Raw genomic sequence first — 17,134 nt, forward strand, 5'->3', positions numbered from 1 at the left:
AAAAAAAAAAAAAGTTGAGAATTTATATCGGTGATAAAATGATCCATTTGGTGGGTTTGTGTTGTCGTGTTTTACTTGAGTGGTGTTGCTTGGTCTTCTATATAATGGACTTGTTTAATGTATCAGTTTTCTTTTATATGGCTGGTTGCTAATGGGTGGTTCTAAATTCCTAAATTTCATTTTAGTTTACGTGGTGTGAGTCATTTTGCCAGTTTAGTCCAAAGATTTCAAACGTTGTCATTTTAGTCCAAATAGTTTCAAACGTTGTCATTTTAGTCCAAATAGTTTCAAACGTTGTCATTTTAGTCCACTAGGTTAACTTCATCCTTTCTGTTAACGAGAAGGACAAATCGTTTATTTTATATGTAATTCTGTTAACTAGAATGACAATTCGGCTATATAAAATGACCCGATTGCCCTTTTCATTAACAGAAAAATGGATTAAGTTAACCCAGTAGTGGACTAGAATGTTAACATTTGAAACTATTTGGACTAAGATAGCAACGTCTCAACCTTTGAACATGAACAGGAGACGCGTTCGTTCATTTATGTTCATGAACGTTTGGTAACGGGTTTGTTTATGTTCAACAGTTCATTAGTGTTTTTAGTTTCTATGTTTTATTTAAATACTTAACAAATAAAATAATTAATAAGCGTCAGCGTATTATATATCATATTCATATGAATTCTTGTTTGTGTTCGTTAGTTTTCATTTGTGTTCAACAACGTTTTTTTTCGTTCATTGCCACAAACGAACACAAACATAAGATCTCATTCTGTAAGTGTTCATGAACAGTTCTGTAAGTGTTCATGAACAGTTCGTGAACAAATATATTCCTTAACAAACGAACCCTAACAAGGTCTTGTTCGTGTTCGTTCAGTTCGTTTACAGCCCTAGGAATGATAGCTTTTTAACCAGAGTTACAATAGAGCTTTTTCTAAATTCGTATAATACTCTATCGCTGATAATTATAAGAAAACAACAAATGACATCCCTAGTTCCATCTATTAAGACTGGCTTATAATCTTGATCTTGAAACACACCTTATTAACTAAATAATTATTAATAATTTTTCAGAGCACACGGGCACGGACGTGCACACATTAAAATTTTCAGAATTCATTCTCGATATACACGAGGATGGGTCAATAGTCTATATTCGTGCTAACCCGCCATCTAAAATGGTAATCATCTTCCGGGTGCCGGGTTTTTGACAAATTACCTTTTTAACCCTTGATCACACTCTATAACATCATCCTAATCATTCTAAAGCTCATCTTTAGTTACATGTTGCTCATCATGTGCCTGTTCTTTTAAATATTTGTTGATTAGTATTGCCAAATCTTTTGAGCTAGACTTTGTAGGCAGCTTAATCTGCAAAAATTAACAACACAACACAAGATTAGCCCATAAAACAAACGTTGACCAGAAATAACGCCATGAAATAAATGACTCACCGGGTTTGACTTGTTGCTGGCTGGGTAGAACAAAAGTGTCGGATAGTCTTCCACCTGTAATACATGCCGATTCACAAACATATTTAGTGCTCATTTGATGTGGGTCGGGCCAGTCAGGTAAGACATGAAAACGGGTCGGGTTAGGTTGACCCAAAAACATCTTTTTTTTTCAATAACTTCTTGACCTTCTTGGCCCTTAAAAGTTAAATCTACTACTTTTTCTTATTTGACCCGTTAAAGATAAAAGCACAGCCCAGTTTGACCCGTTCATATGTAAATGGGTCAAAACTGCCACCTCAAATTTTCTAGTTTTATAGAATACTGACCTCCAATTTCGGGTGCTCGTTTACAGAAGCATCTATTTTTGCAAAAACGAGATTTTCCAACCCTTTAAAGTGTTTTGCCAACTTCTCCACTTGTTTCGTCGTGGTTTCACAGTTCAAACACCATGGTGTGTGTATCTATATGATCAGCGTCAAAAAAAATATAAATCAAGATTATTTTAATTGGAAAATGCAGAAAAAGAAGCGCATTTTATCTTGATGATTTGTATGAATGAAGAATGATCATAGTTGTTAATAGCGAATAGCGACAAATAGCAACAAGTGACCTATATGCTACATAGCGAATAGCGACCGCTATTCTATAAATAGCGATGCACTAGAAAAGAATTTTGAAATTTTTATATGTATATTATATCAAAATACCTTGGTATATATGCTATTTTACATGTATATTTAACAAAAACCTATAAATCCAGCTATTTTATAGCTATATCTAATTGCTATTTACATCAAAAAAAAAAAAAAAAACTGTCTGTCGCTATTCACGCTATTGGTCGCTATGACCCAGATAGCGACACTTGGTCGCCTCGCTACATAGTGCGCTATAGCCGCTATTGACAACTATGAGAATGATAGATTTAAACTGTATTAAGATAGCATACAAACCTCTAGAAGTATGTTCTTGGAGTTGCTTAGAACCAAGTCATCGAACGTCTTTCCAACAACGGTTATAATGTCTGCGCCTTTCTGTGATTTTACAATCAAGATATTGATGTTAATAACATAAAAAAAAAAGTTAATACGACTGTAAAAACAATTTCAACCCGTCTTCAAAAAATTAATCAACTTTAACGGGTCAAATAGATTTTTTTTCCGTATTGATCAACTCTAAAAGTGCACCGTTTTGTTCGTAATCCGTGTTAACCATAGTTGTCGATAGCGACCATAGCGGTCGCTATAGCGCGCTTTATGGCGATGCGACTATGTGTCGCTATGTTGGTTATGGCGATGAATAGCGAGCTTAGCGACAGTTTGGGTTTTTTTTTTTTTTTTATGTTAATATCAATTAGATACAAGGGTATTTTGATGTAATATACATATAAAAATTTTCAAAATTCTTTTTCTAGTGTAATCGCTATTTATAAAATAGCCGTCGCTATTCGCTACGTAGCCTATAGGTGCCTTGTCGCTATTTGTCGCTATTCGCCATCGACAACTATGGTGTTAACCTAATTAACAACAAAATATAAGAATCTCACGTTATCCGGTATCGCTTGGGACTTGTAAAACGGAGGTAAAATACCCTTTAGGAGCCCCAAACCGAACTCCTACAGAAAAAAAATTATAATAAAAAAACAGTCAGATTCATATGCATAAAAGTAACATTAAAAGATCAAAGTGATTGAATCAATACTTCTATATTCGCAAGCGTTGGATCCGACTCTAACAAATACTTCGCACCAGTTTTGTAATCAAAAGCGGTTACCTATCAAACAAATTAAAAATCATAAACATCATTAGTATATCGTTAATCTTGAACCGAACCAGAAACGAAACGTTCAACTGGTTTTGGATAACTAACAAGGGTGTCTTCTGAATCTTCAAGCCCAAATAAAGTTAGGAAAGGCTTTGCAAGATTGTCGTCTTTGATGTCAACAAACACGAACATTATCTGCATCGACAAAACGCGATTTGAGAGATTTGACGATAATGTGAGATTTAAGATTGATCTAGATTAATAATATTATAAGTTAACCACCTTTGATTTGAACTTTCTGGCAGCATTTTGAAATGGCTCTAGTAATTTTTGGAACTCATCGGCTTCTGCAAAGACGTAAACCTAGAACACGTACACAAATTATCGTGTACGGAAATGTTAATATAACGAACACATGCATAGAAAAGTGTTTGATCAAGCACTGAATCAATAAAAGTTTCTAGTGTTTGGATAAGTAGATAACTGGGGCCGCAAATGAACTGAACGTTCAGCGAACAGTTCGTGAACTGTTCGATGGGAAATTCGTTTGTGTTCGTTCGTTTAATAAATGAACGAAAACAAACAAGAAATTTCGTTCGTTTAGTTATATGAACAAACATGAACAGAGACCGTGTTCCTTCATGTATGTTCGTGAACGTTCGGTAACACGTTCGTTTATGTTCGTTCTAATATGTTAGTTAGTTCATTAGGGTTTTTAAGTTTTATTTATATACTTCAAAATTCCCACTTATACACTATTTAACAAATAGAGGAAGGTTAATGTATATTACGGCTTAACGTACATCACCTACGACAGGTAATTATGCATGTTCATTCTAAAATCACGCACATTATAATTCAAAAATCCAAAATCACGCATGTTGAAACACAATAATCACGCATATTGAAAACATTAATCACGCATGTTATAGAACAAATCACGCATGTTGTTGTACGTAAAGTACGTTAAGCCGTAATGTACGATATACTTTTTCTTAACAAATATTAGTGTATTGTATATAACATATATTTTAATATATATTCGTTTGTGTTTGTTTCTGTTCATGAACACCTTTTGTTTTTGCTTATGTTCATTTGTGTTCATGAACGTTACACAAACGAACACGAACAAGTTCATTTCCTTAATGAACGAACACGAACATAGAATCTCGCTCGGTAAGTGTTCATGAACAGTTCGTGAACACATTATTTCCTTAATGAATGAACATGAACAATACCTTGTTCGTGTTCGTTCGGTTCGTTTGCAGCCCTACAGATAACCTATTTTTGCTTATGATTATTTAAGGTCAAATATTTGGTTTGATACCATTAACTGCTAATTCAAACGTTAAGCAGAAAAAACACACATCCAAACACTATCTCTTGCAAATAAGAGAGCAAAAAAGAATCTATAATTGCTACTTAAGGAGTCAAGGGGATGAAAACCTGAAGTTTATCACTAGCGTAAACTTTAACGGAATTCACTTCGGTTAGAAACGTGACCAATGGAAACTTGTTATCGTTCAAAAACTGCAAAATCTTATCCTTCTCAAAAGCATCTTCTGCAAAAGCCGAAGAGAATAGCATTCTTAAACAGATAAGAGAGCTAAAAGTTTGTAGAAATTGTCATTTATTATATATAGAGTTAAATGCCATTTTAGTCCCTGTGGTTTGGGCTATTTTGCCAGTTTAGTCCAAAGGTTTCATTTTTAACCTGTGGGTCCAAAAAGGTTTCATAGTTGCCATTTTAGTCTACTGGGTTAACTTCATCCATTTTTTCTGTTAACGAGAAGGCCAATTCGGTCATTTTATATGACTGAATTGCCCTTTTAGTTAACAGAATTACATACAAAATGACCAAATTGGCATTCTCGTTAACAGAAAAAATGGATGAAGTTAACCCAGTGGACTAAAATGGCAACTGTGAAACCTTTTTAGACCCACAGGTTAAAAATGAAACCTTTGGACTAAACTGGCAAAATGGACCAAACCACAGGGACTAAAATGGCATTTAACTCTTATATATATATAAATATATAATACAGAAAATGGAAATAGTGTTAGTGGCTCAACCCAATCCGCACGGTCCTTTTCAACCCGTACTAGAAAATGACACGTTTCAACCTGAACCCATTTTGGCAATTCACATATATAAAATGAATGGATTTTACACTACCAAATCTCCCGCTTACCATACAAAGTGTATCTTTCGGGCTCACTTTTCACAAGACCAAGAACCGGGCTAATAGACTTAACATCCGGAAACAAAACATCGGCAATCTGCGAAGTGCACGTCTCAACAAACTGAACCTCGTTGTCAGTAGTTGCCGCCTTTACAAATTCGCCATAATCAGGTCCCTAACAAATTTTATGCATGTATAAGAGTTTAACAGTTAGACATTAGTGATTTGATTACTTGTATGCTATGTAGTTAATATCGCGATATATCAGGTGATATGTCGGTTATCGGTCCTCTGGTGAGATATCGGTGCAAAATATCGGTACCGATATTATCGGCGATATTGACCGATATATCACCTATTTACCGATATGAGTACCTTTCTTCTTAGTTCTACCATTCGTCTTTCTTCTTATTGCTGCTATTAGTGTTTTAAGTCTTAATTGTTAATTGATAGTATTAAATGTTAACCCTGGGCTTATAACTCAGTGGTTATGGAAATGAGGAAAAGACTCCTGGCCGAATGGTCTTGAGTTCTCCACCCGGGTTTTACCGGCTCTGCATTGTCGTGCCCTCGGGCGGGTGCAGGGTCGGGTTTTTCCCGGAACTGGTGGCATGGTGGGCTAGGGGCTCCGTGCGTGCAGGTTGGGCTGCCACGGGCTACCTTTCGGTCAATGGGTGCCGCGTACGGAGTACCCGGCGATTCTTATGTTGGACGTTCAAAAAAAAAAGATAGTATTAAATTTTAGTGTTTTAAGTCTTAATCAGTTCCTACTTATACTTAACAAAAAGGAACACAAAAAGCACATACCTCAAACTTCTCGAATAAGCCAACTGCGAACATGGAATGCTTCTTAAGGAAATCGTTTGCTTCATCGATAGAGTTGATTCGGATAACGGGTGTACCCGTCTTCTTTCTCACCCAAGTCACAATTTCTTCCCTAATTCACACCAACAAAATTAAGAAAAAATTTACGCAAAATATGCTTTCTTGGACGCTTGTCATAATGTATTTCCCTGGACTAAGGGAGCGTTTGGATGTGTATTCTGGAAATAACTATTGTGATTTGACGAAGGAGAATTAGATAACCGGTTGATTAAAGCTACCGATAGGCATGTAACTTACTTTGTAACTATAACTAGTTTCTTATAGCAATTATCCACTTCTCCAAATTTGATTATATTGAACCTAACTGATGAGAAATGAAAAATCAGAATCATTTTTACCCAAATACTAAAAGCTACTTATACCTACACCATAGTTGTCAATAGCGTGAATAGCGACAATTAGTTTTTTTTATGTAAATAGCAATTAGAGATAGCTATAAAATAGCTGAATTTACAGGTTTTTGTTAAATATACATGTAAAATAGCATATATACCAAGGTATTTTGATATAATATACATATAAAATTTTCAAAATTCTTTTTCTAGTGTATCGCTATTTATAAAATAGCGGTCGCTATTTGTCGCTATTCGCTATGTAGCATATAGGTCCCTTGTCGCTATTTTTCGATATTCGCTATTAACAACTATGTCCTACACCCAAACACCCCCTAGATCAGTATCTATTATTCTATTAAAAATGCTATAAGTGGTCGCTATAGATACACCAATGATGCTACACATACAGTGGGTGATGTCACCATACAGGCCGTATGACATGGCAAAAATGGACATACAAGTCATATGTCTTGAATCTTGATCAGTGGTCACATCAGTTATATGACTAGTTTTGTCCTTTCTCATCATACGACCCATATGACATCATACAAAATATGAGCATAAAGGCCGTATGACATGGCGAAAATGGACACACACAAGCCATATGTCTTGATCAGTGGTCACATCAGTTATTTTTGTGTCAGTCAAACTGTCAAACACATCATACGACCCATATAACCAGTTTTGTCCTTTCTCATCATACGACCCATATGACATCATATGGAATATGAGCATACAGGCCGTATGACATGGCGGAAATAGACATACACAAGCCATATGTCTTGATCAGTGGTCACATCAGTTATTTCTGTGTCAGTCAAACTGTCAAACACATCATACGACCCATATGACAAGTTTTGTCCTTTCTCATCATACGACCCATATGACATTATACAGAATATGAGCATACAGGCCGTATGACATGGCGAAAATGGACATACACAAGCCATATGTCTTGATCAGTGGTCACATCAGTTATTTTTGTGTCAGTCAAACTGTCAAACACATCATACGACCCATATGACATCATACAAAATATGAGCATACAGGCCGTATGACATGGCGAAAATAGACATACACAAGCCATATGTCTTGATCAGTGGTCACATCAGTTATTTCTGTGTCAGTCAAACACATCATACGACCCATATGCCCAGTTCTGTCCTTTCTCATCGTCATACGGCCCATATGACATCATTCACAATATGAGCATCATTTTCAAAACAACATCCAAACACCCCCTAAACCCTAACAAAAACATAAGCAAAAACAAATCTTACGATGAAAATCCACCGGTATAGGGTAAAGAACTCCCATTAACAAACAGAAGCAAAGTAGGATACCCTTTAACCCCAAGACTAGAAGCCACTTTAGGGTACCTCTCAGCATCAACTTTCCCCATCAAAACATCACTCTCCAACTCTTTCAACACACTAGCAGCCTCTGCAAACCTAGGCATCAATTCAGCACTTCTAACATCCCAAGGTGCATAACCCAGAACAAAAACATACTCATTTCCATCAATTGCTTTCTGGGTATTATCATTATTCAGTTCAACAACAATTCTTTGAGCTTTGGTTAACACTTCTGCTTCAGATGACGGTTTTGGTGACGATTCTTGTTCTTCTTCGTCTAGTGCTAAAAGATCGTCGATTTCTTCGGAATCTTGTTCAGTGGCTGTTGAATTGATCAAGAAAGGTAGTGAAATGATGAGGATTATGGTCAAGTAGACGACTTTTGAGGTGGGTTTTGGATTAAACATTGTAACGTTTGTGGGTTTGGTGGGATTGTGAATTGTGAATGAGATCTGGATGGATCAAGAAAATCAAGATTTTGAAGTGGGTTTTATAGTGTTTTTGTCTTCCGTGTGATGTGGAGTGATTAGTGGGATCCATGTGTGTGTGTTTATGGAAAGTGTTTTGGAAGTTGACTAGTAGGGTGGGTTGGGTTGGGTTGGGTTGGGCTGGGCTGGGCCTCACTGTGGGTTCAAGAACATAATTGCATGCTGGGGTTGGGCCTTGGACTCTAATGGATCTATAACATAGAGAAACGAAACCTGTTAGAATGGGTTTGAGGTTGTGGTATCGGGAGTCGGGACCACCCTTCGACGCTAAAGTCAGTATGTTATTTTACCGAATAGATTGGTATACTAACATGTTTATATGTATAGGAAGAGGCTTTGCGAAACCTAGAACAAAATCCATGGGGATTGGAATTTTCTTGTTGGGTCAGGTTCCGGTCATTTTAAAAAAAAAGATAAAAATCAAATCAAATGACAAATATATAACAAAAGTAAAATATTTTCTATTAGGAATGTATAATGCAAATAGAATATCCCTATGGCTGTTTTCTACGACTTTTATATTTTTAAACCTAGCCATTACATCATCTACAAAAAAAATTACCAAGCAACATATTTTAACATAACATAACAAACACGATTGTCGCTCATACAAAAGCCATCTTCATTAGATACCCTGGTTAAACAAAAATTTGTTGGGTCGGCGTCGAAATTTCATGATGGTTGGTTTCAAAATCTCATAGGAGTCGGTGTTAAAATTTATTGGTGGTCACTCGGGATAAATCACATAAATACCAAATGAAAACAAAAATCCAATTAGAGAAATGATCTTGAGATAGATGTTGCTCAAGAGAGATGGAAGAGTGAGGAATGAACCCTCCATTTTAATGTGGACTCTTGTTTACATACGGAGTGGGATGTGGGTTGAATTGGGCCCTATGGTCCGGACCTCATTAAGGCCCGAGCTCAAGTATTGAGCCTTACTCGGATATCCATCATCGGGACACAAATATATCGACATGTGAAGTTAAAACTCGAAAAAGATTGATGAACTAGATAGCAAAGAGTCAAAGTAACTATCCTATAAATACGATATAAACTATAATCTACAAATTGTTCACATAAGGGGTAGGGATGCTCCACTTTCCATCACTCACCACACCCAATCATGTTCTGCTACGTCATCGAACTTGGTTCCATCACTAGTGATGGATTTTAGTGATGGTGCCCATCACTCACCACACCCAATCATGTTCTGCTACGTCATCAAACTTGGTTCCATCACTAGTGGTGGATTTTAGTGATGGTGCCCATCACTCACCACACCCAATAATTTCCCTCACATTCTGCAACTTTTCACGCGTTATGCCTACAACCCGTTATGAGTTTACCAAGTGATGGAATTGGGTGGCGACGGTGTATCACACTACACCACGCGTGATGTTTGCTTCATAACGGGGCGCCCCGACCCTAACACATATATCTTTAAGCTAGTTGGTGCACTATACATCAAATAACTAGCCCTCTGGTATTTGCAGTACTTAATGGAGATTAAATAGATATTGTTGCTTATTTATTGCACTCGTTTGAATCCTGTTATATTTTACAACTTTGGGTTAGAATCTAGTCAACCAAAAAGCAATTGAATATTTGAAAGAATGCATGATCTTAATTCACATGACATTTTATTACCACACCAACCAACATTTACACATTTTTAAAACATACCAAATAATGGAATGTCTTGCTTATAAAATCAAAACAATAAAAAATAAAAAATAAAAAATAAAATCTTCACTCCATTTTTACAAATAACTCTTTAAAATCATCTTTTATTTATAGGTGCAAGAACTCTTTCTGAATCTGATTGGTTTGTTTATATTCGACGACAATGTGATATTGCAAGAAATTTGCCTCCGGTGCTTTGTGGTTACTAGTTTACCGACGACTTCCCCTTTTGATCGAATCTCAAACTCTAACTTCAATGGGATTTCAAATGCTCCGGCATCAGAAATCACTAGGGTTGAACCCGCACCATACAAGGGTACTTTTGTTGCTTCCAAGTTCACAATGGCGGTCCTTTGACTTTTTCTTGGTTGAAAATATTTCTTTAACTGAGATGACATAACCAAATTAGTATACGTGACGGTTTCAAGTTTCAACTCGAATGTGTTAATCCAAATTATAGATAAAACGGGTCAAATAAAAAATAGCTAGAACGAAAAAGTGTCAAATCGGTAGAATCAAACAAAAGTCATACAAAGTGTCGTTTAGCCCGTTTAGGGCATGCATTCTCCTTATTAGTGAAATAGTAGTGTTCTTGTAATCATAACTAATCAACTACAGAAAAATTTATCCAACCCACGTCAGGCATTTAAAAAAGTAACCCATTTTGACAAGTCGCATTAGAGCCGGTAAAATGTGTCGTGTCTACACATTAACCTTTATAACGCGATAAGTTAAAACATATTATGTGTTTTTAATCATGCCAATAAAGCGTTGGGCCATTCATGACCCAAAACCGTTTAACTTTGTGTCAACTGTCAAGTCAAGTCATGTCATGTCGTGTCAAGGCAGTGTCACAAATTGTCGGCCCTAAGTTGCATGTATAATAATTCTTCACATATACAACAAGTGAAGATTAGTTAGTTCTAACCTGACCGGTTGCAATCACAATCTCTGAATAGATTAGGTTCACCGGTGAGGAGCTAACATGAATGCCGAAGAACGAAGCCGGGTTATGAACACCGAGCCGCAACGAACCATTGATTGTCAACATCTTGGTTATGACCCCAGATGAGTCTGAACCCTCCCCAATGAACAGGCTATTCATAGCCAAACTCTGCCACAAAATATTAAACAAAATTTAACAAACCATAAATAATTTCACATGCTTATAGTACAATTACAATTTAAACAAAAGTAAAGTGAATTTAACAAACCTTAACAGTGATCTCAGCTTTATAAGGTCTAGCAGCACCCCATATAATCAAACACAAAATAGTAAACAAAACAATAAAACTCAAAAGAGCCATTAAAGCTTGTAACCTTCTAGTAAACCTCTTGTCACCCTCATATTCATCATACTTTCCTTCTTCCACTATCACATTACACTCAGGCCACCCCTTATCATTCCTTTTCCGGTGAACTTTCCGGCCAGAATGTGACCGGAAAATCCCAGAAAACCTACTGGAAGATGAGTTCCGGGAGTGCCTACCCATAGAAGGATGTGAAGGTGACTCCATTGGGCTCCTGAAATTAGGTGTAGCTTGAATTGATGATGATTTATCACCATCTTGTGAGTCCCTTGATGGGCTTTGCACAAAGTAAACAGGCCTTTTTGGTGATCTTGATGGTGATGATGGGGCTAAACTGGTGACATCTGACTCTGATTTTGTGTGCATCATGTCTTTGTTTCTTCAAAAAACAGTCCAATTTCAAGAAAATGTTTATAAAGATAAAGTTTTAAACTTTACTTCATGAAATTTAATGAAAATTTGCAGGGTATATGGGAAATGAAAATCTTGAACAACCCACAAATTAACTGAAAGAAAAACCAATTTTTGAGCAAATAATGCAAATTCAAGAAAATGTTTATAAAGATAAAGGTTTAAGCTTTACTTCATGAAATTTAATGAAATTTTGCAGGGTATATGGGAATTGAAAATCTTGAAAAACCCACAAATTAACTGAAACAAAAACAATTTTTTGAGCAAATAGTGCAAATTCAAGAAAATGTTTATAAAGATAAAGGTTTAAGCTTTACTACATAAAATTAAAAGAGAATTTGTAGTGTACATGGGATTTGAAAATCTTGAAAAACCCACAAATTATCTGAAACAAAAACCAGTTTTTGAGCAAAGATTGTCAAAAAAAGAACAAAACACACACTTTGTGTGTAATGGTGTATGTGTTGAGAGTGAAGTGGGGTTGGGGTTGTATTTGCTATGTGCATGGGTAGGACCAACCAGTGAGCTGTGAGTAGGTTTAAAGGAGGCAGAAATCCAGAACTCACCAACACCAAACAAATAATCACCGAGCCTGAGTCCGAGGCTGCTTCCATGCCTACAAAGATTTTTGCCTCAAAAATACCATGTGTAGTGTCGGCAGCTAACATTTTCAATGATATGTTGGTAGAGTAATATCAACCTAATGTATTTTTAATAATTTTGTGATTATGTATTATTATTATTATTGTTATTATTATTACTGTTATTGTTATTACTGTTATTGTTATTATTATTATTATTATTATTATTATTATTATTATTATTATTATTATTATTATTATTATTATTATACCAATTACCAAACATGGTCAATTTCGGATGTTAAAATTTAATCATCATTATTAGGGTAGTGGGGCATCCTTCGATTGCCCGGTTTGGATTGATTCATCGGAGGGTAGGATGATGTAGATCAGTTTGTAGTATCCGACTTTGGGTAGAAGATGGAGATCAGGCAGTTTGAAATTTGAATTCATCGGCTTCCACCCCCCATTGATTTTGTTAGTTTGAATATTTAAATACGTGGCATGCAGAGGAGCTCGATTACTCTGCATGTGCCCCTAGTACCCTCCTAATAAGACTTTTTTTGTTAGAGGTAATGAAAAGATGAAGTGTACGTCATCAACTTTATTTTACATAGTATAGTATAGTATAGTATAATGCTTGTCTTTGATATTAGAAAAAAATATATATATACAACAGACCGTATGGTGTAAGTTGTAAAATAGAGACCATTGATCACATGTTGATTTTTTCCCATGACGATCGAATACAAAGGAAAACATAAGACTTGGCCAGGAAAGTTGGTCGTGTAACCCTACAACTAGCGTATGTGGTTTAGCTTGTTACCGGACTCCAATTATTTCGGGTTTGACTTATATTTGTCAAGTACATTTTTCTATGTAACTGTTGTTTTGGTCACTTTCATTGGGACCTATGTATTTTTTTTCTTCTAAAAGGTGTGAATTATTCGTGAATGTCGGAAAGTCTAGGATACATTGTCTTAACCGAGTCCGCGCTAGAGAGCTCCCTCACACAATAGATCCCCAATTAAACCCCTCAATGAGAAACCCCTATCACCCAAACTCGAACTTGAGACCTAGAGGGGAAAACTCACCCGGACCCACCATAGGTGGAACTTAAATACCCGTGACCATCACTAGAGTAATAGTGATGGTTCATTGGGACCTATGTATGTACTTTGGCTTTTATTCTTGTTTCAAAGTGATGATCAATGAATTATTGCTTTGCTTTAAAAGGATAAAATTAAACCACGTGACATAAAGAAGTAATTGTGATGGTGTATGAAACACGATCTATAGTAATGCGAATGCATACTTCACCGACAATTCAATTATTGTATTATACAAGTTTTTAGAATAATATGTAGAATTATTATTATATTTACAAATAACAAGAATATCGTGCTTGAAAATTGTTGGGAATTGGGTAGGGTGAATCTGTCTATAATTAAATGTAGAAGGTAGAAGTTGGATGTTGTCATAATCAAGTGGTGTCTTTACCTATTTGGGTATTTAGACCTCTTAAAATATAAGTGACATTTTGGAATATATGTGTGGATGTATTATAAGAAGACTAAGAAAATGTAAATAAAATGTTGCAATAATTGAGAAAATATAAGTTATATTGTGAAACAACCTAACCTATTAGCAATATGAAGGGAAGAATAAGAAAATGAGATTGTAAATCTTATTGATTGATCTCTTTTCACCATACACAAATGCCATTATACATATAGGCACATGCATTAATATTAAATGAACTAAAGAGATAGGAGTTAGATAAGTTATGTATGTGGAGAGTCACAATATAAATGATACATTCATAACACTCCTCCTTGACTATCCACATACCTTTAATACGCTTGGTGATGCTGCCTCGTTGAAAACCTTGCTAGGAAAACCCAGTGGGACAAAACCTCAGCTAAGGGAAAAAGAGTGCAGCGCGTATCTTCTCCTCCTGATACTTTTGGATCAGGTATGTTGCCTCATTAAAAACCTTACTAAGAAAACTCATTGGGATAAAACTTAGTCAAGGGAAAAAGAGTGCAACTTGAATATGTCTCCCCCTCATTTTAACATGTATCCTTTAAGTGACGTGTGTCCATCTTCCTTGAAAGTCGAATAAAGCCTTTGTAGCGATTGATTTGTTGCTTGATCCCTTAATGTGCAATCCTTTATGTTGAGCAATGTTGTATAATCTTCTAAAGAGACTTTAGATGCCTCTTTACAAAAATTATCATATGTCCATGCCTGTGTTTCGTTACATTCCTGCATCTACAAGACTAACCAAACTTGTTTTGATGGGTTAGTAAAATATAATCAAATATCATTTATACCTGAAATGTTTCTTTGAACTCATTCCAATGTCTCTTCGCTTGACAAATGTTTTGACATAGCTAGCAAAACATGTTAATGCACTTATGCATTTAACGATGGTACTTCTAGAATGAGAATCTCTACTTTGATAGGAGATGATAATAGGCATTTCTTATAACAAATGACTTAACAACCTTTTACATACATTAAGGTTTAACTATGCCTATACTAAAATATCCAAACATCATCTTCTAGTTGCACTTGGTGGATTGGTAAAATATAATTACATATATTACTCGAACTGCAGTTCGAGTAATAGTTAGACCGTGCCAAGGTCATTCAAAAATTCTCCCTCTAAAAGTTCGACAATTTCTGTCGATGATGCATAGACACATCACTGTAAACTGCGCTTATAGTGAACTTTTAAAAGTAGAAGGTCGATAAAACATGGCTAATTTAATCAAACTTATATCCCTCTTTATGCAAATATCTCGAGTTGTATAACACTCGATCTAACTATTTTAGTCCATATATGAACTCGATATAGTACGTTCTTGAGGTTTTGACATCATTAGTGCTTCTAGCATTATCAATCCATGAGGGAATTCTTTCCATCTTATCCAAATATGTATGTGCTTTCACTCTTTAGAAGTTTTGCTACATAAATTTTCGCATTTAACACATTGATATTTATATCATATGCAAAAATGCCATAAACACTTGCTTTTATCTCCAAAATCCATATTGTACCATGTTTGTACACTGTGTACATTGAGTTTCCATAATAACCAGGTACACATTTTCTAGGTATGTTTATTGGAGTATTGGTGCACTATTGTTACATCCATAAGGTGTTTCAATTAACCTCTTAAGCACTCAAATGCTTTAGGATACTCATGGGGAGTTCTAATTATATTCAATTCAATAACATATATAACATGTATATGTATTCAGATCTGAATTTATATAATACTCATAATATTCTCGAGAACTTATTTTATATGACTTAGTATCAAGTGATACATAACTTTCATAAGACGCGTGTCAATTCTTTTTTATATATTACCAGACTAATAAGATATTGGAAAGTCAATGCATCCACCACTGAAGAATACGTTTTCTCATAATCAATCATAGGTATTTGTGAAAATTCTTGTGCCAGCAATTTTGACTTATACCACTTAATTTTATTTTAACATGATTTGCGTAAAAGACACTTTTGTATCCAGCATATTTTACAACTTTAGTTGTATGGACTGTTGGTCCAGAAACTTTCCAGTTCATCAGAGAACTAAACTCTACCTTATTTGCGTCTTTCTATTTTGGCCAATCATTTCTTAATATTCATTCATAGGCAGATCTTAAATCTTGATCCTTATCATTTAATCATTTTAAGCGCTACATTATATACAAAAGTATAACGACGTCGATTTTTATTTCGATTCCATACATATGTTAGACATGATACAACTTATCGAGATCTCTTTATTTTCAGGTACCTGAGGTTCTTCTTGAACCATCATGTCTATTGTCTCGTCTTTAGATCTTATTACTATAACCTCGACTTGACCATCTTAATTACTTGCTCCAATTTTCGAGGAATTTTATTATTGGAATCGACTAGTCTACCACGCTTCAGGCGTGCAATAGACTCATTACAAAATATGTGGATGTCCTCTTGGACAAAAATATAACTGGAGCATAAGCAGTTGATTATGTGACTTACTTAGTCACTCTATTTAGGTCAGTGAACTTGTCTGGTAAATTTGTTCTTTAATATTGGTAAATAAATTATACTTTAAACTTCTAGTTCATAGTTTATAGTCTGAGGATCAAGATGACATGATAATTCATTTAACTTTTCACTTTCCAACTGCTTGTTATCTCCCCCTAATGTTGGGAACATTCATTCACTAAAGTGAAAACCAATGAGCCATAAACGAATTTCTCACTAATGGCTTTAAGTATTTAATCATAGACGATTATTTATACCCAACATATTCTCAAACTTTTTAGAAGTCCCATCATTGTGCGGTGTGGTGGATGCGTTTCAATATATGTCGCACAACCAAAATCGTTGATGAGACATATTTGGTTCCTGACCAAAAACCAATTGTATGGGGAGAACTATAACTTATTGGCTTGATGTGAATTGATGGTACTATATATAAAATTACATGTACCTAAATGAACTTTTGCTCATCTCATGATTACTAGCTTTGTAACCAATAGTAGACGTTTATTGATCCCAATAATACTTATTCCAATGATCATTAATAACTTGGGAATCAAATTCACAATTATCAAATAAATATACTAATCCGGATTAATATGTTTGCTATCACATTAGCTAAGCCACAATCAC

At 35.2% G+C, this 17,134-nt stretch overlaps 2 protein-coding genes across 2 annotated transcripts; both read right to left on the reverse strand.

Moving 5' to 3' along the window:
* Nucleotides 1-1,027: 1,027 nt before the first annotated feature.
* On the reverse strand, nt 1,028-8,490 carry LOC110915000 (protein disulfide isomerase-like 1-6). Its single transcript, XM_022159620.2, has 12 exons — nt 7,903-8,490; nt 6,210-6,339; nt 5,412-5,577; nt 4,666-4,781; nt 3,502-3,582; nt 3,325-3,414; nt 3,157-3,228; nt 3,002-3,070; nt 2,409-2,489; nt 1,785-1,919; nt 1,459-1,512; nt 1,028-1,375 (listed from the first exon to the last, which is right to left on the reverse strand). Exons 1-12 carry the CDS (start codon nt 8,382-8,384, stop codon nt 1,268-1,270), a joined length of 1,584 nt encoding a protein of 527 aa, XP_022015312.1. The 5' UTR covers nt 8,385-8,490; the 3' UTR covers nt 1,028-1,267.
* Nucleotides 8,491-10,086: 1,596 nt separating this feature from the next.
* On the reverse strand, nt 10,087-12,377 carry LOC110915059. Its single transcript, XM_022159684.2, has 3 exons — nt 11,366-12,377; nt 11,080-11,265; nt 10,087-10,537 (listed from the first exon to the last, which is right to left on the reverse strand). The coding sequence occupies exons 1-3, from the start codon at nt 11,828-11,830 to the stop codon at nt 10,256-10,258; spliced, it is 933 nt and encodes a 310-aa protein (XP_022015376.1). The 5' UTR covers nt 11,831-12,377; the 3' UTR covers nt 10,087-10,255.
* Nucleotides 12,378-17,134: the final 4,757 nt, after the last annotated feature.

Source organism: Helianthus annuus, chromosome 16 (assembly GCF_002127325.2).
Source record: "Helianthus annuus cultivar XRQ/B chromosome 16, HanXRQr2.0-SUNRISE, whole genome shotgun sequence".
NCBI classification, from domain to species: Eukaryota; Viridiplantae; Streptophyta; class Magnoliopsida; order Asterales; family Asteraceae; genus Helianthus; species Helianthus annuus.

What these genes read in the sequence shown, in the direction of transcription:
- LOC110915059 (XM_022159684.2), bottom strand. Translation starts at nt 11,830, where the DNA reads ATGATGCACACAAAATCAGAGTCAGATGTCACCAGTTTAGCCCCATCA. An exon ending in AAGCTGAGATCACTGTTAAG is followed by an intron (nt 11,266 to 11,365) that starts GTTTGTTAAATT and finishes ATTTTGTGGCAG; the next exon opens with AGTTTGGCTATGAATAGCCT. An exon ending in TTGTGATTGCAACCGGTCAG is followed by an intron (nt 10,538 to 11,079) that starts GTTAGAACTAAC and finishes ATGTCATCTCAG; the next exon opens with TTAAAGAAATATTTTCAACC.
- LOC110915000 (XM_022159620.2), bottom strand. Translation starts at nt 8,384, where the DNA reads ATGTTTAATCCAAAACCCACCTCAAAAGTCGTCTACTTGACCATAATC. An exon ending in CGAAAGATACACTTTGTATG is followed by an intron (nt 4,782 to 5,411) that starts GTAAGCGGGAGA and finishes CGGCTTTTGCAG; the next exon opens with AAGATGCTTTTGAGAAGGAT. An exon ending in ACGAGCACCCGAAATTGGAG is followed by an intron (nt 1,513 to 1,784) that starts GTCAGTATTCTA and finishes CATGTATTACAG; the next exon opens with GTGGAAGACTATCCGACACT.